This window comes from Neopelma chrysocephalum, unplaced genomic scaffold (assembly GCF_003984885.1).
Source record: "Neopelma chrysocephalum unplaced genomic scaffold, ASM398488v2 Primary Assembly neopelma1_66, whole genome shotgun sequence".
NCBI lineage: Eukaryota > Metazoa > Chordata > Aves > Passeriformes > Pipridae > Neopelma > Neopelma chrysocephalum.
In genome coordinates this window covers 3,552,808-3,578,727 of record NW_020897725.1, presented here as the reverse complement: position 1 = coordinate 3,578,727, position 25,920 = coordinate 3,552,808, and the positions used below count along the sequence as shown (strand labels likewise).

Genomic DNA, 25,920 nt, shown 5'->3' with positions numbered 1-25,920 from the left:
GGGGTTTTCTCTATGGTACAACAAGAACGGCCATGGTTTATTAGAGCACTCTGGATATTGCCTTGCTGCCTCTATGGAAGACAAGAGGAAAGGTAAACTCCTTGCATCTTTCCTGAACAAGGCGTAAATCTGCTCTGCACTTTTGTCTTTTTATGTGAGAAAAACCTTGGACCTTTGCATACTGCCTAGCAGGCATCTTCTACTGTTGTGTTGTGACGCTGAGCTGCACATTCAATATCCGCTATTTTGTCTACAAAGGTGTTGGATGAATGGTTTCATTTTGAGAGTGTGTGTTAACTTGGAGTGCTCCCACAAATATGCTATAAAGTACTCCACATCGTAGCTCCACTCTCCCAAGTCCTATCTGGGCAAAACAGAATCCTAAGAACCCCAAGCCCCTCAAATATTTTTATATTCCAAAAATATAATGATCCTATGTTTTGGTGTTTGCTTCTGGGATTGTCTGTATGTTTATCCAGCTTCTGCCTTATCGAAAATACAAATATAGCCATAGAATCATAGAAACATTTAAGTTGGAAAAGACCTTTAAGATCATTGAGTCCAACCATTAATAAGCAGCTATGCTTATTACCAGTCACACGAAGATGACCCTCAAAATGAACAGGGTATGCTTCCAGAGAGCTCTGTGTGTGCAGGAGGGACAGCAAGTCCCAGCACTGCTACAGGCAGCAACTTCAAGAGCCAGCAGGTTGCTAAGGAAAGCAGGGGAACACCAGAAGCATGAAGATAATTTCAATGATATATAATGATACAACAATCAACTATACATAAATAAACCAAGCACTGAAACATCTGTGTTGGTATTGCTTTACTGGTATTTGTAAATACTTCATCTGGTGCCATTTCATTAACCAGCAGTTAAAGTTCAGTCAGCATTAACTAAAATATTAAATTTGATGTTGATGCCCAGTAATTCCTTCAAAAGTGTTTCACAGCTCAGGAATTGCCACTTTTCTTAAAACTGTCATCTTCTTGGCCAAATCCTATACTTATTCACAGACCTGCTAGCACATGAATTACGTTCACTACCCTTACTTTCATCTGTGTAAGTCAAAGTGTATGGTTTTGGTCCAATATCTTGCAAAGTTCCTGCTTTGACAGTATTTACTGTGATAATTTACAATTCTGTCAATTTCTGCACTTTGCAATTTAGCTACTGCCCATCTATTCTGGTAGTGGTTTGAAGTGTTTCTCCTCTCAGATGAAAAATTGTAGTATAGACCTTGGCTACTGCTAGCAGCTGCACAGAGACAGCTGAATATTTTATCAGCCAGACATCTACTTGCAATAACTGCACTCTTATTCACATTTTAGGTTACTTGCGTACTGTTTGTATGCAATAAAAAAGTCAACAAACTTTAAACACATTTAGGAAAAAGACATAGATATTATACAAGCAGTAGAGCCAAGTCTAGGCTTATTTCCATTTTCCATAATTGTTCCAAAAATAGAACAAAAATTTGAAGAACTGAGAATTTTACACTACCAATTAAGATGATCGTGCCATTTCAAAATCCACTTCAAAAACTTCCTCTAGGCTGCATGCATACTTATGCATGCACGAAACAGAAAGCTGCCACCAAACCTTGCAAATAGAAAAATGCATTTGCATTTTAAACCAAAACCAAAATAAAATCTCTACTTGCAGTCATCTCCTTTTCAAAAGCTTTGCATATAAAATAGTTATGACTCTCACAGCTGCAGAAATCAACTATTATTTCTGATCAACAAGTCTGCCATAGTGGTCAATCTAAATGGGAAAAGAACAGTTCTGCTACTAGTAATAAGTGGAGTAAGATACCCACTCTTCCTTTTGCAATGTGGGAGAAAAGAGAGAGACCTTATTTGTGAGGTGTTTTGACATCTACTCACATCTGGGTATTGTCATAGTTACAGATCACTTTCAACACTGTATAAACTAATCAAAATTAACATTTTCTAACATTTTATTTGCAATTAAAAGAGAGGACATCCATTCATCTGTTAATATTTACAGCCTTCAAAAGGAGAAAAAAAGACAACTATATTGTACTGAATTTTAGGGAAAAGGCACATATTGTTAACCAGGTGTGAGCACATCTATTACCAGTGACTTTTACCTCAAGGACTAGACAAATGGATTGAAATAATTAAAAAACAAAATTAAAAGGACTAACAGAACAACAAAACACGTGTGAGGGTGATGAGGCACTGGAACAGGTTGCCCAGAGAAGCTGTGGATGTCCCATCCCTGGAAGTGTTCAAGGCCAGGCTGGATGAAGATCTGAGCAACCTGGTCTAGTGGAAGATTCACTGCCCATGGCAGGGGGATGGGACTAGATGATCTTTAAGGTCCCTTCCAACCCAAACCATTCTATGATTCTGTGAAAAGCAGTATAACATTTTTAAACCCATGAATCTCAAATCAGTAAGCATTCAGTATCAAACCCCAAAACTGTAAAAAGGATATCTTTCAAAAGGATACCATTTAACTGGACATTTCAGAAGGTTCTGAACAAATCTTTTATGCAAAACTACTAAGGAATCTGACTGGACATAGAATGAGCATTAAAAGTAATACACAAGAAGCAAATAATGAAGATGATAAGTTTCAACTTGACAAATATTAAGAGTAAAGTGCCCCATGGATTTGTACTGAAACTGTTGTTTTACATATTCTTTCATCTGGAAAAAGAGACAATAGTCCACTGGCAGCACCTGTGGATAACAAAAATTTTCAGGTCTATTTTCAGGGCTAACGAAAATTGTGAAGAATAGCAAGGGCAGAACAAAGAAAGATGAAGGTTGATGATTAACTCAAAATAATCAACTGCTCATATACCCCAAAGTTTCCTAGGACTGACAGTCATAGGGAAAAGATTAATGAGGCATTTATTCAGTGCATTCTGGTAAAGAAAACCAAAGTATTCCAACCATACATAATGCTACAGGAATACATCACTGGTCTGTCTGTCACAGCCAGCAAGGCTTCCTGAGGGAGAAGTCCTGCTTGTAGAACCTGATTTACTTCTACAACAGGAAAACCCACCTGATTGATCTAGGAAAGCCAGTAGATGTAATCTTTTTGGATTTCAGCAAAGGTTTTGATACTGTCTCTCACAGGATCCTTCTGGACAAAATGTCCAGCATATAGCTGAATAACCATGTTATGTGATGAGTGAGCAAATGGCTCATGGATTGAGCACAAAGAGTTACAGTGAATGGGGTGACATTAGGATGGTGCAAGGTCACTAGTAGGGTTTCACAGGGCTCCATCCTCAGCCCAGTTCTCTTCAACATCTCCATTAATTACCTGGACCCAGGACTCAAAGGAATACTAAGTTTGCCAACAACACTAAGTTGGGAGGAGCTGTTGAATCCCTCGAGGGCAGAGAGACCCTACAGAGAGACCTTCATACATTAGAGGGCTCGACAATCACCAACCGCATGAAGTTTAACAAGGGTAAGTGCTGGCTTCTACAGCTGGGATAGGGCAATGCTGGTTGTGTGTATAGACCAGGGAATGAGAGGCTGGAGAGCAGCACTGTGAAAAGGGACCTGGGGGTCCTGGTCAATGGCAAGTTGAATACGAGTCAGCAGTGCCCTGGTAGCCAGGAGGGCCAACCCTGTCCTGGGGGACATCAGGCAAAGCATCACCACCCGGTCAAGGAAGGGGATTGTCCCGCTCTGCTCCGCACTGGGGCAGCGTCACCTTGAATATTGTGGCAGTTTTGGGCACCACAACATAAAAATGACATTAAAGTATTAGAAAGCATCCAAAGGAGAGGAGTGAGGATGGTGACGGGCTTTGAGGGGAAGCCTTATGAGGACCAGCTGAGGTCGCTTGGTCTGTTCAGCCTGGAGAAGAGGAGACTGAGGGGAGAAGCCATTGCAGTTACAACTTCCTCGTGAGGGGAAGAGGAGAGGCAGGTACCAATCTCTTGTGACCAGTGACAGGACTCGAGGAAATGGTATGAAGCTGAAGCAGGGGAGGTTTTGGTCAGATATCAGAACAGAACAGAACATGCCAAGTTGGAAGGAACCCACAACAGGCTCCCCAGGGAAGCGGTCACAGTTCCAAGCCTGCCTGAGTTGAAGAAGCGTTTGGACAGTGCTCTCAGGTACACAATGTGATTCTTGGGGATGGTCCTGTGCAAGGACAGGAGTTGGACTCGATGATCTCGATGAGTCCCTTTCAACTCAGCATATTCTATGATTCACCATACAATACCTAGAGTAGTACTCAAGAAATTACAACATGTAATTGCAAAAGAAGTTAAGATAGTCTTCCCTTAAAAAGACTTAATTATATCCATAAGGATATAATTTTTATGTAGCTTTTGAATTTTGCTCCAATTTATCTAATGTATCATATATCCAGTGATAGGATATGGAATAAGATGAACTTGTATGGTATAGCAGCCTGTAGTGTATGTTCCCACAATGGAGAACATATTGAGCTGCAGTATCTGATCGCTGATTTTGGCCCTGTAGCTTTCTGGAGCGACCTTCCTGTCTTGTAACCCTTCCTGTCTGTAGAGGCTGTTTGACTGCGGAATGGTATACAAACACGTTTTTAAAATTGTTAATTGTATTATAAAGAAAATCCAGAAACACTTAATTTATAAACCCCCTCATTTGCATAGCAATCCAAATTATTACTGTAAGTTACTGATGCTGTACAGCCTAAGGGAAACACTCAGGTAAAACCTGTAGGATGAATCTTATATAAAAACAAACCCAACACCATTTAAGTTATTAGAAAAAACCCAACATTTTAATCTTGAAGACTTTTCAAACATTACTGCAAGATGATTACAGGAAAATATGTTTCTTCTTACAAGGAAGTTAAGTATATCCAATGAGATTTGTATCTTCTTCAAATACAAAGTCTGATTTTCCTTGTTCAATTCCTCATTGCCAACATGGCATTTATGTCCCAAATAAGATTCCGCAACTGATCCATGATCTGCTTCAGCTGCTGATTCTTCTGTTTCAGTTTCTGTGGAAAGAGTTTATTATCAGGTTTTTTTGTGATCAGTTCAATTAGCACACTCAAAAATTCAACAAAAGTTACAGTGTTATGAAATGCTATATGAACCTTTTCCTCCGTTGTCTGTGAGCATTATTAGTGGGATAATACATCCCCTTAAAATCACACTCTAAAAATACAAGAAAGCCTCAAAAGTTAAGGACATTGCTACAGGGTCAATGCTGTTCTCTTACCAGCATTCTTTTTATCAGAACACCTGACACCTTCAAAAGCTGGAGGTTTGTGGGGATCATTCCTCACTTTTCCAAGTCCAAAGTAGAGCATCGTAAGTAGGAAGAAACAATTCAGGGAGCAGGTAAATTTATGTGAATATATGTTTTGTAACTTGGGTTTGCAGAAAAATGAGGGATTAACAGTAGAAGTTTGAACAAAGCACAAGGTATAGGTGAAGCAAATAAAGCTTTTGCAGCACTTCTGCCTATGTAGGTCAACTGTGATTTGCTTAGAGTCCTGTCTTAAAAAAGGTTCTCCCAAGCATGCTGAATTCTTTAAAATTATGTATTTGTTTTTGCAAACTGCAAAAGCATACAAAGGAAAAGAAGAACAGCAAACTTGCTTTTATTTGCATAACCAAAACTTAAAAATTATGTCTTTACAGAAGAAAGATCTGGGCATTAAGACATCATACAATTTCCTTAACCTTTCATGTTTCACAATAATACCCGTATTTATTGTCTCATTTCTTCATTCTCCTGCTCAAATCGAAGCTGTTGAGAACTAAGTTAGGTTGTTGTTAACAATACACAGTATGTACCTCATTTAATTCTGATTTGACAAGATGTCAGCCTTCTCACAATAGAGATCAAACTTATTCATTAGGGAAGTCTGGAGTTCCAAGTAAAGTGAAAGAACAGGAAAGACTTGCTACCATCAAAAGAAAACAAAATGTTTCAGGTTTGACATAACTTTGTTATTGACACTACACAAATCGCAATACATTAAAAGGGCAACTCAGATCAGTAATACAACCAAAGTAACTGGAACAGTGATAAAATGAAGCAACAAAAGAAGCAATGTCCTGAAAACTGTCTCCTGCATTTTGATGCAGACAACACAACAATATTTTAAGTTGCCCAGATGGTCAGTTGGGAAAGAAGTCCAGAGTAAAAAAGGAAGCCCATTAATTTCAGACCTGTAAAAACAGTCTGAAGTAATATGGTAATTAGGCTTAGATTACATGAGGAACATAGTAAGGGAAATATTTCTGAACACAGACACATTTCCTGGAAGAAGAGACAACATTCAGTTCCAGACTCCTGAACAGGATGTGAAAACAGAGGTAGGACAGTTCATGTGCAATAACACTGAATTTCTAATCAAGCATTTGACAGACTAAAAAGTGTTTTAAAGATAACTATGGGCATTTATCTAATGCTTCTTTCATTTCCATTTGCTGATCCAAGACTTCACAATATATAACAGAGATCCAACTCCTAAAGACAAGAGAAAACTAAGAATCATGTAGTTACCACAGCATCCAAATGACAGAACTGCAAGTGTCTTCCTACAAAGGTCTTGATGCTTGAGAAAGCACAAGCGGGATGAGATAAACAAGCACGTTCATACCTGTGGCATTTTTAAACATGTTTCTATTTGCCATCCTCAACATTCAATCTTAAAGAAATCAGTGAATGTTACATCAAAACCACTAGTTTAGTGCAGGCTGATACTGAGGGCATGTCATTTCAAGATTTTTTCAAAACCTTCATTAATAGAAATGAAGGGTGAACAGTCAGTGATGGTTATCCAAGTCAGACAGAAATAAGAACCACTGACCTCTGATAAGCACACCGTGTTCTCTCTTCATCCATGTCTAATTGTATTGTTAAATACTGTTACTTAGGTAAGCTCACATGAACTTTATGCAAGTTATGCCCAGAAGACTCACTCTGTAAGATTGTTTTCCTTTCCTGTGCAAGCATTATGACACCGTAAATTGCTTGATCTTTATTTGATACTAGACAAGGGAACCTTCAAACTGGATTTCATTTGTTTTCAAAGCATCTGTAAAGACAGGAAGTATAAAACTGTTTCTTTATTTATCTGAAGATAATTTTAGATCCTTGTCTTCAGTGAAGACCTATTTTTTTAGCTCTTCTACTTTTTCTAGAGACATAAAAAACATCTAAGATGAAGCACCATCCCTGGATTGCTAGGCTGGTGAAAGTATAAAGAGAGGAGAAAATATCCACTTCAGAGAGCATGGTCTCCTAATTGAAATGCATAGAGTGATCTTTGTTACTGATCTTTGACAGGCAGTGGCTCACACCACAAAGTAACACATAATTAATATGTTCTACACCACTGGAAGTGCTGGCCTCTGTTTAAGACTTTGCTGAGCCAGTAAGAACACCTCGACCCAGGTCTAACCTTGGAAAGATAGGTGAAATGGCCTTCTTGGGAAATGGGCAAGTTCTGTAAGCAGCTTCTGCAGTCATGACAAATTTTTGTTTGAACAGATTGCTTGCAAGTTGTCTCCCACTCTTTTCTCCTTCTATTGAAATGACTTAGTTGAACTCTGGACTGCTTCTCAGGATTAACAGTTGTATGAAACAAGAAAAAGTACTTCATCCCACATATACGCTACAGCTTCTGACTTTATCTGTTTTAAGATAGCACAAGGAAACTATCTTATATGAGGCAGTTTATAATGATTTAAGAGACCTAAATTCAAGTTACATCTGACAGACAGGTTTTTGTTAGTCCCTTTCTGTCAGAAAAGGGATCTGACTGGAAGTTTATAATGAGTTTAAGAGACCTAAATTCAAGTTACATTTGACAGGTAGGTTTCTGTTAGTCCCTTTCAGTCAGGAAAGGGATGTGACTGTAAACCAATCCTGAGGTCTTCTTTGGTGACACTAATATTCAATGTGATTAACTACCCATTTTGATTGCCCCTGCAAGCACTATGGCCAGCAGGATGGAGTTGGCAAGGACTTCACCTTCCAGTAACCAACAAGACCTCAGTAGGCATAGGTCAGGTAAGTCAGTCATGAAAAGAGGTACTGAAGCACAAAACCCACATAAACGAAATTATGTGGGAGAACCATAACATACATGCAGAAAATAGCTGTCTTTCAAGGAAAAGAAAAGCTGCCATAAAGAACTTCCCATGTTTCATACAGATTTGGGTTCAGTAGGATACAGTAATTTCAACTTCAACTGAAAGGAAATTTTTGGTTTACTTTCATTTCATTTGAAATCAGTGCTGTCTAGACCAATTCACAACTTACTACCAGAGATGTATCAGAACTTTCCTTCAACACTGTTCCCATCTCTCTCCTCATTTTAAGCTCATCTATACTTCAAATTTTAAAACCAAAACATGAGTTATTATGCTGCACTCAAGCTATTTGTTAGAAGTCCCTTCTTCAGGCAAAGAAAATAGTGTTAACACTGTGGACGAGTAAGATCATATTCGAACTGGTGCCTGTAAAAACATAACAGTACTTGCCTATGTTGTACAGGCTCCTTCTGCTTAAGAAAAAAAAATAAACAAAGAGGGCTTTCCACCTTGAAAATCTTATATAAAGACCATACCCCTGAATGCTGTGACAGCTATAGTTTTTACTTGCTCTGTTGAAGATCTTCAACTGTACAGGCCAGAAGGACATCTCCATGTAATAAAACATTAAATATTAGTAACAGTAGTACCTTTATTTGCATAAATCTTGACAGAATTAAAAAATTATACTTACTTTGTTGATTATGACTCTACTACAGAGAACGGGCATCATGTTCTTTTCCATGAGCATAGAATCATGGAACAGTTTGGGTTAGAAGCGATGTTTAATGGTCATCTAGTCCAACTTCCCAGTGAGCATCTTCAACTAGACCAGGTTACTCAGAGACCCATCCAGCCTGATTGTGAATGTTTTCAGGGATGGGGCATCTACCTCCTCTCTGGACAAGTGTTTCATCACTCTCAGCATAAAAAATTTCTTCCTTATATCTAATCTAAATTGACTTTCTGTTAGTCTAAAGCCATTACCCCTTGTCTTATTGCAACAGGCCCTGCTAAAAAGTGTTCCCATCTTTCTTGGGAAGCCTTTCAGGCCCCTTTAGGTACTGAAAGGCTGCTATAATGTCTCTGTGGAGTCTTCTCCAGACTGAACAGCCCCAACTCCCTCTGTCTTTCCTCATAGGTGAGGTGCTCCATCCCTCTGATCATTTTTGTGGCTCTTCTCTGGACCTGCTCCAACAGGTCCATATCCTTCCTGTGCTGCAGACCCCACAGCTGGACACAGAACTCACGTTACTCCTTCTGACCATTAAACTGCTGTAGGAAGTGATTGTTGAAAGCCTTATGAAGGTGACAGTGGCCTCCACATTTCCATGTAAGTCAAAGCCAAGAAATTTATACAGAAACACGTTTGTGATAGGAAAGTGAAATTTATACTGTCTCTTTTTTAAATGAGTCCTTCATATTGAAATCTCTCAAGTAAGGTCGAAAAACCTTCTCCTTTCTTTTTTCCTTTGGTTTTATAGTCAAAAGAATGACAATATTATATGCATATAGCTGGAAAAAATATGATACAAAAAATGTCCTCAACACTTTGCTCAAACACTTTTAAAGCTGCCAGATGATATTCTAACTTATGTCTGCTCAACTGATACCAAGGCCCACTTTTCATTGTAATATCAATCTATGTATAATTTTTTTCCAAAGGGATAAAAAATATTAATCACTAATACAGTAACTGCTGTGCAATTAAACATTAACACAGCTTTTCCTGATGTCATGCACAGACATAACTGTTCTATCCTTACCAGAAATAAGACTGGGTTTTCTGCCTTGCTCCTCACCTGATAGCTGAAGGGAAAACTGCTCCTTCTGCATGTGTAACTGTGTTCCTGAAACATGCAGAGGCACCACTGACAGCCTGGGCTCCACTGCATGCTCAGTACTTTTCACCTAATGACCCAGATGGGATTGCACGTATCCACTGTCAGGGAGGAAGAAGCACGTTCATTCAAGTAGATGGATGTTTGCTCCATACCAATTATTTATCATTCAACAATGAGGTCTGAGGTCTTATTTACTGAGTACCATCTAGACTATGTAGTTTGTAATGGAATTACCCGTTCCCCAAGGTGCTTCTCCACCACACTCCTCAGTGTTACATCCCCCTTCTTAACATGAAAATCACATAGATGTATGATCCTCAGTTACAGATGGACAACTAAGTGACATGAACACCAGAGATAAAACTGGAGTGCCTACTAACTTTGTCCAGAGACAATTCAGGTTCAAGTTCATAACTAAACTTCATATTTTAACAGCTTCGCACATATTCAAAGCTACCATGAACCAAAAGGAAAAGAATGAACAACTGCCACAGATGTTTTGTGGCAGAGAAAAAAAAAATCCAGTTTTCAGGAGCTGCCTTCAGTTAGTTACTCACTACTCACAATAAATCCTTGCTTCTCATTCCCAAATTCCCTGCTTATTCAATACCCTCATACCAGTTACCCAATACACAAACCAAGATTTTTATAATCTTATTTACTACGATATTGATTCAATCTAAACACTGCCTTGTCTGCAACAAAAGCAGAATAACTCAAGGACTTTTCCAGAAAAGTGGGTGGGGGGGAAGAGGAACCAAATGTGATAATGCAATAAAGGTTGTACAATATGCACCTATATGAGGACAAAAGGTGACAATTGGGATTGTTAAGACAGCTTTAAGCTCACTTTTTCCTAATTTTTTTCAACGTTGTTACCATGATATTATTTTGATATAGGATGTAATGTGAAAAACTTTGCATGCAACATTTTACACAAAACTGAAAAGGAAGTAGTATATCATCATCTGGCATAAAATGTATCTGAGTGCTGTGGGAGCTGTCTGATGATATTAGAAGACCACTCTACGCAATTTTCTACTGGAGAGGGGAGGAGGCTCCTGATGAAGAAGGAAACATCTTTAGTCATCTGCAAGAAAAGTCGAGTGATATCCAGAAAACTACAGGCTGGTCAGCCTAACCCCTGACTCCGGAAAGACTATGCAGCAAACCCTTCTGGAAGTCGTGTCCAGACACATGAATGATAAAGTCATGGTGACTGGAAATAGTCACCCTGGATTTACCAAAGATGTGCTGTACCTCAAAAACATGATGTCCTTCTACTGAGTAGTGACTGGCTGTGTGGCAAGGGGAGAGCAGGGGTTTTTCTCTACTTTCATATTAGTCAGGCTTTTGATACAATCTCTCATAGTCTTGTAGCCAAATTGGAGAGATGTGGTTTGGATAGGTGGATTGATGGAAAACTGTCAGGGCTATGGGATTCTAAATGCTGGGATAATCAGTGTTAAGACCAAGTGGTAGCTGGTCACTCTTGAAGTTTCTCAGGATTGATAGTAAGGTGAGTATTCTTAATATCCTCATTAATGATTAATCCACACTTACTGACCCAATCACCGTATCAAATTTGTGGACAATGCCAAGTAGGGGAACGTGATAAATATACTCAGTGGTAGGATATCTGGTTCAGAGGGACCTACCTTGGGAACTTCAATTAAAGCAAAATCCTACATCTGCACACAGAATAAACTCACACAACAGCACAGGCAGAGAGCTGACTGAATAGAAATCACATTTGCAGAAAAGGATCTGGGGTAATTTTGATACTTTTTGACAAGTTGAACATGAGTGAGCTGCAGATCTTTTTGCAACAATGAAGACTAACTTCACGCTGTGTTATATTAGAGAGTGAAATTGTTATTCCCCTCTATTTGGTTCTGCAGAATGACTGTCCAATTTGGGGATCAATATAAAGCCTAGTGAATAATGCCTAATGGAAGGCCACCAAGATGATTAGCGCTGTATTTGTTCCGTCTCAAGCAGAGAAGGCCAAAAGGCACGATCACTGTCTTCAGCTACCTACTGAAGATCATAGAAAAGACAAAGCTGGCCTTGTCTTGAATGTAGTGAGCAAAAGGATGAGAGAAAGTGGATATATGAGTTATGAAAAAATTCCAATGTAACATTAGGAAAAATTTCACATTGAAAGTCAACCCTTAAGAAGGGACCAGAAAAGGCAGAATTTCCATCCTTACAGATATTTGAAATGCTACTGGATATGAGCTGGAGCAACAGGATCTAACTTTGCTGGTTGACCCTGCTTTGAGCTGGAGGCTGAAGTAGATAACCTCCAGACCTCCCACTGAGTCTAAATTCCTCTGATTCTACCACTGCAGAGAGCCAGTTTGGGTACTCAAAACACGATGGAACTGTCTCCAGTGCAGGTTAATCTGCTGATAAGGTGTCCAAATAAAGAATTCTTCCCCTCTTGCCAAAGTATTCCTTGATGCACATTTGTATTTTGGGTGAAAAAGGACTCTACACATATAAAACAAAAGTACATGCAAATAGTGTGAAAGGTAGTTTAAAACGGAATTTAGGTTTTCAGCATAGTTCAAAAGTAAAGTTTTCCAAAGAGAAAGACTAATTGCAAATTGCTGTCATTTTAAGGATACTTCCCTAAACAACATCAGCTGCAGTGCACAATGTTTGTTATCAAAAAAAAGCCCAGAGCTAAACTCATAACAGCTTAACTTAAAAGTCTGTCATATAGATTGTCTTTTCCTCTCTTAGCAAGATCACTGTTAGACACTTAGCAAATGTTAATTAAGAATATCAGACACGATGGTTTTCTAAAGGGTCACCTGGAATGTCCTAATGCTATTTCACATCATTTCATTTTTATCCAAATGTACTGAGACTACTAATTACGTCATAGTTTTCATAAGTGCTTCATTTGAAACCAGACCTACAGCACCTAAGAAACTTAAGCTGTACTTGCTCCGCACAGATTAAAGCATTCTCAGTTTCTGATTTGTTATTTTCTAAGTCCTGTCAAATGTACTACAAGACTACAGACCTAAGGTGAGCCTTAGGTGAAAATAATACTGACGATGCTATACTTAGAATGTAAAAACTCTTGAACATTAAACACTTGAAAAATATGAAGACAAGTGAGGAAATCTTGTTAACAGTTTCCACTTGTTGCAAATAGATTAATTTCAATGAAAACTGGGTCAAGACTTGCACTAGTAAACCAATGCAAATGCTTAACTGATTCTGGAACAGTGAATTATTTATTCCAAAAGAGAGTCAACCACCCCAACAATTTACAAGCCCAGAAAGCAAATACAGTTAAAAAAGAATAAGCTACATTTTTGGGAACTGCAACAGAGAATTGTTTAGTACAAAAGGTAGAAGTAGCTCAGTGCTCAAGAAATGGTTTGTTTGTTTGTTTGTTTTGTAATAACGGTATATGCTTCTTAGTGCTGGCAAAACTCCCTTCTGGTATTAAGCTTAATGGGTTTTATTTAAACCTACATTTGCTAATTACTACTGAATTGCTAGGACAGAAATTCATTACCTTGTAAACTGATCTATATTTTAAATTAACAGACAAGCACTTCCACAGCCAAGGTGAGCGCATTAAACTTCCTGACCTAAAATATAAGCCTAATGCAGCAGCAAGATGTCACTACACAGTAAACCAACACCAAAAGCTCCTGCAGTATTTAGGAACTGCTACATCAACAGATTCTCCTACCCCATGAATGAGATGGTGAGTATAGGAAGTACCTGATGCTCCTCTCCTCCTCCACTGAGGGTGCCCTGCCCAGTCAATTGCAGCAGCAAAGCAGAGCTGCCATGTTTCAGGTCAGTGGTTCATGGAATGCGGGACATTTTTGTGTGAGAATACACGATCCACAAGATTTGTATGAGCTACTACTAGCTGTGTCTGAGCTCTACACTGAAAGGCAATTAGTGCCTTTCACATACATCCAGAGCCACTAAAGAAATCAGACTGGCTGGGATATCACAGGAAGAAGGGTAAAATTAAGCGACCCATGGTAGGTCTAAGAACTCAAATATCTCAATAGTGTAAAAGTATTGGGTAATTGCAACAACGCTTTTTTTGGTACCAATGACAGCCAAGCCTGAAAAAATGCTGCAAAAAGGATTAGGTGAGAACAGGACGACAGCTGAAGGATGACAGTGGGTCAAGAATATAAAAAGCTTCCTTATCTCTAATGTTGATTTCCCTATCACAGCATCTTCATCAACATTTTGCATCATGAAATTTTTCTAAAATAAATTAATCTAATTGAGTTTTATGTTACATACTACAGAGGAAATGAAAAGCTATGAATGCCAGCTAGGAATCAGAGAGGGCTAGTTAAGCCCAGCAGACAGTGTCAGAAATTAGATCAATTAATAATGATTCTAGTGATTTTTCTTTGCAAAAAGAAGAATTTCTTTATTTCTAGTCAAAAAACCCAAAACATTTCCTATTCCGAAAAGTACTAAAATTCGAGCTTTGAAAGTGGTAGTGGATGTGCTAATACAGCTGGAGGGAGATAAAAGAAAAAAAATCAGTGCACTTCCAAAAAAACAAGAAGTTTAACTTTCTTTTGCAGTAGTTAGTAATTATTTGTCCACAGGCATATTAGAGAAAGTTCAACTATCTTGTGAAGATTTACTATGGAAAATCTGGAAAACTAGGTCTGGCATTTAGATGTAAATACAGGATTTCAGACCAGATTTAAGTGAAGGTTTTAATGCATTCTTAATTACCAGTTTGCGACCAATGGTCCTGTAACACCATCAACCTTCTTAAGGTTCAGAACTCATCATAAAAATTTATGAAATTCTTTTCACAAGATCACACCAAGGAGGTTTAAAAACACATTAGCATACAAGTACAACAACAAGGGCAAACCCACGTCACAGAACTATTAAAACCACAGCAAATATGGACAGTTAAACTTATTAACACTTAAAGATTGCAAATAAATGTGCATAAATTCAGAGTACAACACTGCATACAATATAATATATACAACTATGCTATATCAGCACTTAGGAGAACGATTAAAATAGGGAAGCTGACAACTGCTTTTCTCTAAATTCAAATAGTCCCCATTTTTCTAAATAAATGGGTTATGAAAAATTCAATAAATCTCTGAGTGTGGAAGACAAATTAAAATACTGGAAATATTTTAAAAGTTAAAAATCCACCAATTATTCTCTAAATTAAACATTTCATCTATTTATTTCCTTTGTTCAGTTATTTTTGTAGATTATACTTTCTTTTTACTAAGTATTTACAGACATTACAGCCATAGAAATATTCCATTAATCCTATCTTTGTACTTTACAGATTGAAGAAACAATGTTCAAAACTGTGGTCTGGTAAAACTTCATATTTTAATCTCAATATTATATTAGCAGTTACTCTAGCATTATTTATTTTTAGATTTGAATCCATCTTTAGTAATTGCCCCCAACTGCAGACTGCCAGTCAAACTGAAAATTTAGCAGCATCTTTATAATTCATAGCACATTTTTTTCTGAATGTGTTAAGATTCAATAGATGTTCGTCTTAACAAAGGAACGGTCTTCCTCAAACTGTCAAAATACGAAAGCCTTTACCAACTCACATAATTGTAACAATATTTACACATCTGGTGGTCAGTATCCTTTTTTTTTTTAAACTTGAGGTAAGTTTTGAAGAGAAATAAATTCAACAGGCACCTTACCTCACTCTATACTGCTGATATCTAGTGGGCTAATTATAAACATAATACACTGTGTTCAAAAGAATATATGTTGGTTTCAAAAGAGGCACAAGTAAAAACTGTCAGGGAACCCAAACTCTACAGCCAGAGTTAAAAAAAAACAAACAAACAAACTCAAAACAAACAAAAAGTCAAACCAAACCGAACCAAACCCAACCAACCAACCAACAAAAAAACAAACCAAAAAAACTCCTCTCAAACTTGTTTCCTGAAAGGTAATTCTGAAAGTGCAAGAAGTAATTATCCCCAGGTTTGATGGTTGTCATCAGACATTCTGCATTTAGTAAAGCAACCTAGAAATTTAAGCTTTGTGACATCGAAGTGTCATTTCCTATTTTATGCAAATTAATTTAACTTGGTTACCTTATTTACTTCCATAATTTCCCTTCTCTCTTCACTAGCAAAACGAAGCTGACTTGCAGCACCACGATCATCATGCTTAGAGCCATCTTCTTCAACATACGGAATAAGCTGCTGTGAAGACGAGAAATATTAGCTTTACTAAAAAAAGAAAGAAAAATAAAAAGAAGAAATTAAAAAAAAAGAAATAAAACGCAGGAGATACATAAGGTACTACCATTTTCTCCACGGGTTCAAACCGCTCAAGAGAAAGTTGACGCAAGTTTGTCACCTCAAACCCAAAGGCCTTGGAATGACCTCAGTTGGTTCTTCAGGAAAATGATGCTCTTCAAAAGGACACAATCCCACCTATTACCATGCTTAGACTCAAGCAATTTCACAACTGCAGGCAAAACCCACAGTTTCCATTTCAAGATGTGTATCATGGATAAATCTTCTATTCTTGAACTATGCAGATTGTGATTTTACATTTTACAATTCCACACTATGAAACACCACAAACAAGAGCTTGTCATTATTATAAAGTATTTTAGCAGAGGGGCAGGTACTGATCTCTTCACTCTCATGACCAGTGACAGGACTCGAGGAAACAGCATGAAGCTGAGTCAGGGGAGGTTTAGGTTGTATATCAGGAAAATGTTTTTCACACAGAGGATGGTTGGGCACTGAACAGGTGCTCCAGGGAAGTGGTCACAAGCTTGCCTGAGTTCAAGGAACATTTGGACAATTCTTTCAAGCACATGGTGTGATTCTTGGGGTGTCTTAGGCAGGGCCAGGAGTTGGACTCAATGATCCTGATGGGTCCCTTCCAACTCAGCATATTCTATGGTTCTATGATTCTATACTAACCATAATTATGACTGGCTTTACATAGCTACTTAGTTAATATTCCAGTTATGACTTACTATTTTAGTGAACCTCTGTTCGGTTGTTCTTAAGACCAGGCCTATAGATACCTAAAGGGAGTTTTTCCCTAAGTATTTCCCCCTGTGATCTCCTCCGACACACAGAATCATAGTTTTGTTTAGGCTGGAAAAGACCATATTGTACTATCATTTCTGTAAAAAGCCAAAAATCTTTGATGAAGTATCCCTAAACGAATACTACTGTATGCTTCCTTCCTAAAAAGAAAATAAATTAAAAAGAATCAGTAAATATAGCAGGTACAAAACAAATATGTGCTTCTCTGTCAGAACACTTCCAAGCTACTAACAACTAATAAAAAAATAATAAGCTGTAGCATTTTATACATAGCATACATCCACAGTGTCTACAGTGCAACATTGTTTTTTCTGTCCTGAACAGAGCAAAATTACATCCACTTTCCCATACACACTACAGACAAATGAAAGACTAGTATTGATGAAAATGAGCAAGAAGACATTAGTTCAAAAGCCTGGGAGCAAGTTGCTCACCAAGTGCATATTAACTTGTTACTTAGGCTGGGGTGTAATATTTCAAAGCATTCAGCATCCTCCTTCAGCATTCTGATAGAAAACTTACTTTGATTTAACCGACTTAAAATTTAATTTCCTTCTATGCAAAAATGTCTGTAGTTCATTCTTATCAAGCTTATCAAAATGGACAAAAACTACCACACAAACTTTGTCATGAAAGCGCAGTAAAGGTTAACCACTTACTACATTTGCAGACCATAAAAAAGAAGTAGTGTGGCTCCTAAATACTCTTGGAAAAAACTCCTCTCTCTGATGGAAAAATAAAGTAGCACTCAAAGTAGAACACTTCCTTTGAAAACCTCACGTCTTTCAGAAAAGGTATTAGAAAAAAAAACAAATCCACAAAGAAAAGCCAAATTACACCTAACACGCAAAAGCAGGAAATTTAAACCAGATCTGCCTCACAATTATCTCATGCCTTGCTACGTTGGTTAACAGAAATTTAGTCATATTTTTTATATTGGTAGTACACATTTACAAAAAATGTGAAAACATTTATATCAATAATAATAGACTAAGGAATATTAGTAGGTACTGACTTCTCTTGACTGTGCAAAAAAAAAAAAGAGCTTTGTAAATATTCTTCAAAGGTATGGTTAGAATGTCAGCCACAAAATAATATGATTGAAACTATTATTGAAATGCTGGAAGAAGAATTTAAGAAAACTGATCCAAGAAGAATGGTATGCCACTGTCATTCACCCTAACCAGTAAAAACATGAGACAGGTAGGCACCTCCTAACTTCAGAGCAGAAAAGACTAAGGAGATTAAAAAGAAAGAATTGCAACTATTGATACAAAACTCTGCTGTGCCTAAGTTATTAGTGAGACATTGCATTAAAAAAGCTTACTCATTACTCTATTGCACACAAGTCAACACACCATTGGAAAAGATTTATTCTTTAAAATGGGAAAGTTATCCTACTCCCTTGCTTGCTGTCAGGTTTCTCTGAAACCCTTGGCAGTGACTGCTGACAGAAGTAGTAGTCTAGAAGTAGTAGTCTAGACTGGACTGTACAGACTGAACGAATGAATGAACCTAATTTATTTATTCCCATTCAGTGAAGAGACTCAAATACAAAATAAAATGCTTATATGGTTAAAACTCAATGGACAATCACAAGTCTGTTAATAAAGTTGCCTCCGAATCCAAAGGTCAATATTTAAAGAACTTCACAGTTCTGGATAATTAGTGCAGTAGTAACTCGAGTCATAACACAAAACAGGGTTTAAGACTATTACTAAGAATTAGAAACAACTTAACTTATGAGGGAGAAAACAAAGGTTTGATTTTACTAGGAATAGCAGTTTTATTAGGAAAAACTTTAGTCAATCCTCCTTCCTGGAAGTCTGATGCTGTAACTTTTTCATCACCACTGCACAATTAGGTTTGGTTCATACTGGTCCAGCAGGTTAGGAGTAGCAGAATGAGGCAACTAAGGAGGCACAGACTGATGGTCAGAGAAAGAGAATAATGCTTATTAGTGAGGGAGCCAGGCTGACAGCCGAGAGCTTGAAGCAGGCTGTTCCCTACTTTTTCCCACTTCTTTTAAAAAATCTACCCTGATCCTTTCATTTTCCTAGGGGAAACAAATTGATGAAGGAACCAAGAAGCTTAAGGAAAAAGGCTAAAATTTTAAATCAAGTTTGATTTTACAGAATCCAAGAATGAATTAGGTTGGAAAAGACCTCTGAGATCTTGTCAACTAGACCATGGCACTAAGTGCCACATCCAGTCTTTCCTTAAACAGCTCGAGACAGTGATTCTAACACCTCCTTGGGCAGCCCATTCTAGTGTTTAATCACCCTAATGTCAACCTAAGCCTCCCCTGGCACAGCTTGAGGCCATTTCCTCTTATCCTGTCACTTGTTGCCCGGGAGAAGAGGCTGACCCCTACTTTGCCACAACCTCCTTTCAGGGAGTTGTAGTGAGAAGGTCCCTCTGGAGCCTCCCCTTCTCCAGGCTAAACAACCCCAGCTCCCTCAGCCACTCCTTGTCAGGCTTGTGCTCCAGATCCTTCACCAGCTTCATTGCCCTTCTCTGGACATGCTCCAGCACCTCCATGTCCTTCCTCAACTGAGGGGCCCAGAACTGGACACAGCAGTCGAGGTGGGGCCTCACCAGTGCTGAGTATACAGGGAAAATTTCAAATTGGGATTCAATTTCAAAACTGGATCCCTTCCAATTGGTAAGAATTGATGATAACATGAAAGTTTCACAGTCTTTCAACCAGCTCTAACTAATAAACAGAATTCAGTCCACTTAATATCCAGTCTCATTAAAACCTTTTATAAGTCTCCTGCAACTGAGGAGAATGGACGATATGCTATGCAGAGAGTGGTTATTCCGAGCTGTAATGTATATATGCATAAAGATACTTACTTCTATGGGAACAGGATCGAGCCCAGCACAGTTTTCATTGCATTTGTCATAGACTAATCTCAGTTTTCTGAAGAGTATTGATAACTGACGGAGATGTTCCTGCAGCTTTCCCAATCTGTCTTGATATGTTGCAGTGTGGTAAGTAACACCATTTGGTAACTTAAGAGAACCAAAACATTAAAAATATTAAAGCTTTTGTCACACAAAATAACCAGACCAAAAGAAATCAGATGGGGTTTTGTACATTTTAAAATCAGACAATCACATTATTCCCACAGCAATCGCTGAATTTTTTATTTTCTTTACCAGCAAAATTCTGTACTTATGTGCTCAATCACTGCTGTCAAACAGCTTTGGTCGTTGCCATCCCTCTAACTCTTTTCAGTGAGTGCCTTCACAATGGTTAAGTATGACACTGTTGTGATCCAAGTATTACACTTTGAGAGTTTGTGTCTCAACCCCAGGCAACAAAATTCAGTAACACCAGAGTCATGAAAACAGAAAGAATTGGGGTTTTTATTTATCTTCTGCTTTCCACAGAGAGAAAACACAACAAAAGTTTGTATGTTTTCTCAGTAAGTAGCCATAAATAAGGACTATGTCCATTTTTATAAGAAAAAAAAAGTTTTAGGTGGGAAATATTACCAAAAAAGATCAATGAAAATTCCTCTAAAATTACTCCCTGTATGTTAACATAAACAGAGAAACATAACCGGCATATAAACAGACTTTGCTATTCATAAAGGAAAACACAGTTACAAAGTGTATTTAGAGTTTATCTATTGTGAAAGCAACAGCAATTCAGCATTTCCGAATATTCTACATGTTCACTTTATCTACAGGAGTAAACAAATACATTAAGAGTAGTATTCACTTCTCCAATCAATCCTCCCTTTTAAAGCAGTTTGATGGAGTTATCTAAACGTCCTAAGCCGCCACCTCTGTCTGTATATACGGGCTGTCAGTGATAAAAACACGGGAAGCAAGGGCCGTGAAAATAATAAGTTATTTTTTACCTGCATGTTCCTCAGTAACTGGAAGATTTCCATGGTTCGGAACACAATGTCCTGCACGGTCTCCTGGCCGATGCGGCAGAGGGAAGCCGTGTTCACCTCCCTGGCCGCCTGAGCCTGCGTCCCCGAGAAAGCGCCCGGCGGCATCCCCGCCCCAGCCAGAGGGGGGGTCGACATCTCCTGGCCTTAACCAGTCCCACTAGGACGAGCAGAAAGAGGAGGTTATGATGGAACGATCAAGTACTGGAGTCTATCCTAATAAACTTCTGAAGGACAGCTATCCCATTCCTTTTCCCCGCACACGGCCCTATCCCAGACAGAACTGTTCAACTGACGAAGCCGGCTCAGCGCTCCACCCCTGGGGTCGGACCAACCCCTCGGTTCGGACACCGCTCCCTCACCCACCGCAGCCCTGCCAGGCGGTGGGACCAGGGATGCTCCTCACGCACCTCCGTCCCCTCAACGCGGTCACTGCCCCGACCCGTCGCAAGCGGACACGGCAGTGACCCACCCGCTCCCGACCGGGCCCGGGCCCCGGCCCCGCTCCGGGCTGCAGCCGCCGCGGCCCAGCCGGCCCGGTGGAGCCTCGCGGTGTCCCCCGCACTCACGAGGCCGCGGCACCGCGTCCCCTGCGAAGGCGCAGGCGGAAGCACTTCCCGGCGCCCGGTGCCGTCACAGCCGGCGGGGCGGGAGCGGCGGGCGGGGCCCGGGCAGCGTGTCACGGCCGCTCGGTGCGGTCCCTGTGCCCGCTGCTCTCCTCAGTCGGGAGCTGGGTCGTTTTCCTGGCTTGCTGAATCCAGTGAGGACCTGCGGCCTGGTCAGCATGTCAAGGTGTCGGCCCCGAGCCCTGCGCGCGGTCTCTTGAGGTTGAAAAGTTTGGTCAGAATCCCCCAGCGTGTTTACACAAGTCCCACCGCCCCTGTGCTACATCGTAGAATCATAGAACAGTCTGGGTTGGAGGTGACCTTAAAGATCATCTAGTTCCAAATGCCCATGCCCTGGGCAGGGACACCTTCCACTTTACCGGATTGCTCAGAGCCCCCGTCTTACCTGGCCTTGAATACTTCCAGGGTTGGGGCATCAACAAGTTCTCTGGGCAACTTGTTCCAGTGCCTCACCACCCTCACAGCAAAGAATTTCTTGCTCACGTCTAATCCAAACCTACTCTCTTTCAGTTTGAAGCCATTCCCCTTTGTTCTATCACTACAGTTCCTGATGAAGAGTCCCTCTACACCTTCCTTGGAGGTGCCCTTCAGATACTGGAAGATTGCTATGAAGTCTCCACACAACCTTCTCCAGGCTGAACAGCCCCAGCTTTCTCAGCCTGTCTTCGTGTGGGAGATGATCTGGTTCCAATCATGCTGATAAATGGCTGAAAATTTGTTTTGCAAGGTAGGAGCGTATATGTCAGTATACACATGCACACCTGTATTAATTTTACAGCTTTATAGGTGTACTGCTACTCCTTGCTTAGAAACATTACTGCTAATATAGAAAAGCCTTAACACATGGCCTTCCTGTGTCACAGTATTTGTGTGGGTATAAAATGTCTCTGAGTGCTTGCACCACACTAATACAGTTGAATTGAGGTGGTTTCAAAATACAGACAAGGCCTCCTGTGTGAGGGGAAAAGGAACACCCTCAAAAACAAACAGGGGACTGATACAAACTGTCTATGCAGTAACTAAAGCTTACTGTCTGCCTAATGAAGAATTTCTTCATATGCAAAAATCAGTAAGTACCAAAGTTCCTCTTTTTTATTTCCAGGTGATGTCATACCTAGAACTCCGTATTTGAGTGAGTTTGACAACTAGTCAAAATCATGACAAAATGTGAATTCTTACTAAGTCTTGTCAAGATAGTTGTGCTCTATTAAAACTGATGTTACAAATTATCTTTTTTGTGAAATGCATTGCATTTGTAATGCTGTAAAAATAAATCAGAAATTTGACACGTGTGGGGAGGCAAGGGGTGACAAGCGCAAGAAATTGGGCGAGGAGAAAAGCTGAGCTGTTTAAGGATTTTCCTTTGCTCAAGAGACCTTCCGCAGCTGGAAGGTTTAAGTCTAGAAGACATAATGTGGGAAGCAGCAACATTCTGTTTTTCCCTCTGGCTGTTTTTGCCAAAAAAGATGCAGTTTCTATCAAGAGAGATAATTGCAGGTTATGTAAAACTTCAAAGCGTTCTTTCCCATTGACTGAGGGGAAGGGAAATAAGAAGAGAAAGAGAAAACTGTAAAAAGCAGCCCAGAGGGCATTCTGCGTATGTGTTGGGCCTTTGACACATAAGGCAGGAGCCCAGCTCTGCGGAGTATGTGTGTTCTCTCCCACCTGGCTGTGAGTTCTCGCAGTCTGTTCTAGCATTTCCGAATTTGGAAATAAACTGTCCTCAATGCTGGAGCTAATGGCTTAGTTCTCTGGTTACCTGCGTGCATATCAAATCATACATGTGGTATACAATCTTTGTTAAAGAAAGAAAAAAGCAGTCAAGGAACAGTCAGGAACAGAACCATACAAACTTGCTGTCGGAGGCATTTTGCTGCGGAAAACATTTTTTACCTCAGAAAGTGACTAACGAGGGTAAATACCACCCCCTTTCCTAAACTGAGGATTTTTACTGCCTGGCTAAGTTCTCTCTAGCACTCTGCCTTAGCCAAGATGCAATGTAAATAATTATATTTTAACAAGGATCTCAGGATAAAGGATACAAAAGTGATTTCTTAAACAGATAGGGAAAAATGGTTTATAAAAATAAGAGGGGGATATTTTCAGACAGCAAAAGAACATCCTATGGTGTCTGGCTAGACAGTGCTTGGGAAGAGCAGCCCCTGGAGAATTTCAAACGGCTTGTTTCAAAGCTTGCATCTCAGTTCACTGTACATTGAGAAAATGATGCAAAAACTATTCAAGGCTTGAGCACAAAGGATAACGTTTTCCTCTTCCGATTGCACGGCCAAGAGCTCTGTTCACACTGCTTAACTTGCTGTCCTAGATCCGATGGCATGAGAGTAATGAACGACTCAGACCACCTACTATTCAGGCCTGCCAGACACAAACTCCATGTGCAGTTGTATCCTAAAGTATAGGGCTGTCACGTACAGTAGGCAGTTGAAACATGGAGCCAAGTCTGCATGTGGAGAGTGCTGAAGAACGTTGCTAGGAGGCCTAACGTTCTTCATTGCCAGTCCATGGAGCCATCTAAATCTGTTATTTCCCTCCCAGACAAAGGAATCTCTTCCTTTTAGGTAAGAATATTTTCTTGGTTGAATGAGAAAAAGATTAATATGTATTTTTCTTTTTAAAAGCAATCCGTTAAGCAGCCACTGTCTGACTTCAGTTTGGGCCAAGTGCTTTCATCTGGAAGGTGTCCAAATCAGAGATCATCTTTCACATCCATTTCAATTTCTGTGGCATCAGTTCAACCAGTGTCTTAGCATTCTGCAGCCTTTGTTGTTGGGTTGTAGAGAAGCTACCAAAAACCTAACAAAGAGCCTATGTCTGTATGTAATACTCTAGTCCAATCATCTTTAACCCAAGTTTGAAATTAGGACTCATTGTTTTCACAATAATAATGGCTTATGATTTTTTTCTATTTTAAGAGGTTCTCACTCATATACCCTGAGGAACTCCAAAGGTAGTATAGTTGTGTTCTATCAGGAGAGTAAAAATCCTCAGAAGTGAGTGAAGAGGATAATTGTTGCTTTTGTTCAAATAATTTTCTCTAAATCAGTTGATGTGCTTGCAAGGCAATATGAATCATTCTATTTAAAAATAAACAGAACTGGTGAAATCCCTGGATCATCCTCTCTTTTCCTCAAATAAAAGAGTGTACTCTCTCACAAGTTTCCTCACACTATTCCTTAGCAGCAGTGGTTTGATACTGCTCTGAGGATGACAGATGGGCTTGGGGGAAATGTGTTAGCCAGTAAAGGACTTTCATTCTCCACCCTGTCCCATTTAGTGTTTATGTGTTCTTTCAAGGAGAAATAATGGGACTTAGTGGAACCTTTGCAAACAATTAACAGACAAGGCACAATTTTACTGTGACAGATAAAGGCATGGCATGTAACTTTTTTAGTATGTGGCCAACACAGACAGTTAAGGTAGGTGGAGTTTAATTCATCAGAGATTATGTTTATAGGCCAGAGGAAAGAATTAATGGCTGTGATTAGATGAGGAGGATTGGGGGTTTGGGGTTTTTTTTGTATGTGACATGGGTGTTTTTCCAATGGTGTTTTCCTCATCCAGGCAGGTATTTTCATGAACTATGAAAACATCCATTTAGAGGGAAGCAGGATCATCTGTGGTAGTGCTAGATAAGATGGGATAAATTACATAGGATCAGAGCCCAAAGCATCCGAGCAGAGGGCAGTACTCCATGCCTTTGCTCAGTAGGGGATGAACACAGCTGTTTTCTGGACCAAGGGGAGTCTGGGGTTGAGTAATGAAGACCTCTCTGCCTTTATATGATTCTGTTACGCAGCTCTTGGTGCTGCAGGTGGTAGAAGGACAAGAAGAGCGAGATGGAAGGGGTTCAGCTTCTTTCCTTGCCTCGTCTACTTCATCATCTGTATATCCATAAGCAGACTTGTCTATATGTTATATGTGTTAATGTCACCTTCTGTGGGGGTGCAGAGAAGCAGAGTGTCATGCCTACTGGGTTTCATACAGGTGGTAACCAACTTCAGTGGTTTGCCACAGCCCAGCCTCCGAATGTTCACAGAGTGGTCAGAAAAAGTGACCTGTAAATCCCTAATTTCAGAATGGCTTTATGTGGTGGAATGCCCACCAAGCTGCCCCACCATCACACTTCCTCACTCCCCCACTCCCTTGCTCCCCCTCCTCAGCAGCACAGGGGGGGGAAATAAGATGAAAAACTTTATAGGTTGAGATAAAATCGGTTTAATAAAAGAAAGTAAAACCTGAATGTGGAAACACAGTCCTGCCATAGACTGATCCAAATGGCACTGCAACAGGTGTTATTTTACAGCTTGGACATCCATCAGAGTAGAAGGCAGTACTCCATTTCCTGTAATATACATACATCCATTTCC

At 39.6% G+C, this 25,920-nt stretch overlaps 1 protein-coding gene across 1 annotated transcript; it reads right to left on the bottom strand.

The window, feature by feature from the left end:
• Positions 1-4,758: 4,758 nt before the first annotated feature.
• Positions 4,759-21,359, bottom strand: MED30 (mediator complex subunit 30). Its single transcript, XM_027684475.1, has 4 exons — positions 20,871-21,359; positions 19,855-20,013; positions 16,018-16,128; positions 4,759-5,002 (listed from the first exon to the last, which is right to left on the bottom strand). The coding sequence occupies exons 1-4, from the start codon at positions 21,042-21,044 to the stop codon at positions 4,907-4,909; spliced, it is 540 nt and encodes a 179-aa protein (XP_027540276.1). The 5' UTR covers positions 21,045-21,359; the 3' UTR covers positions 4,759-4,906.
• Between the last annotated feature and the right edge of the window lie 4,561 nt (positions 21,360-25,920).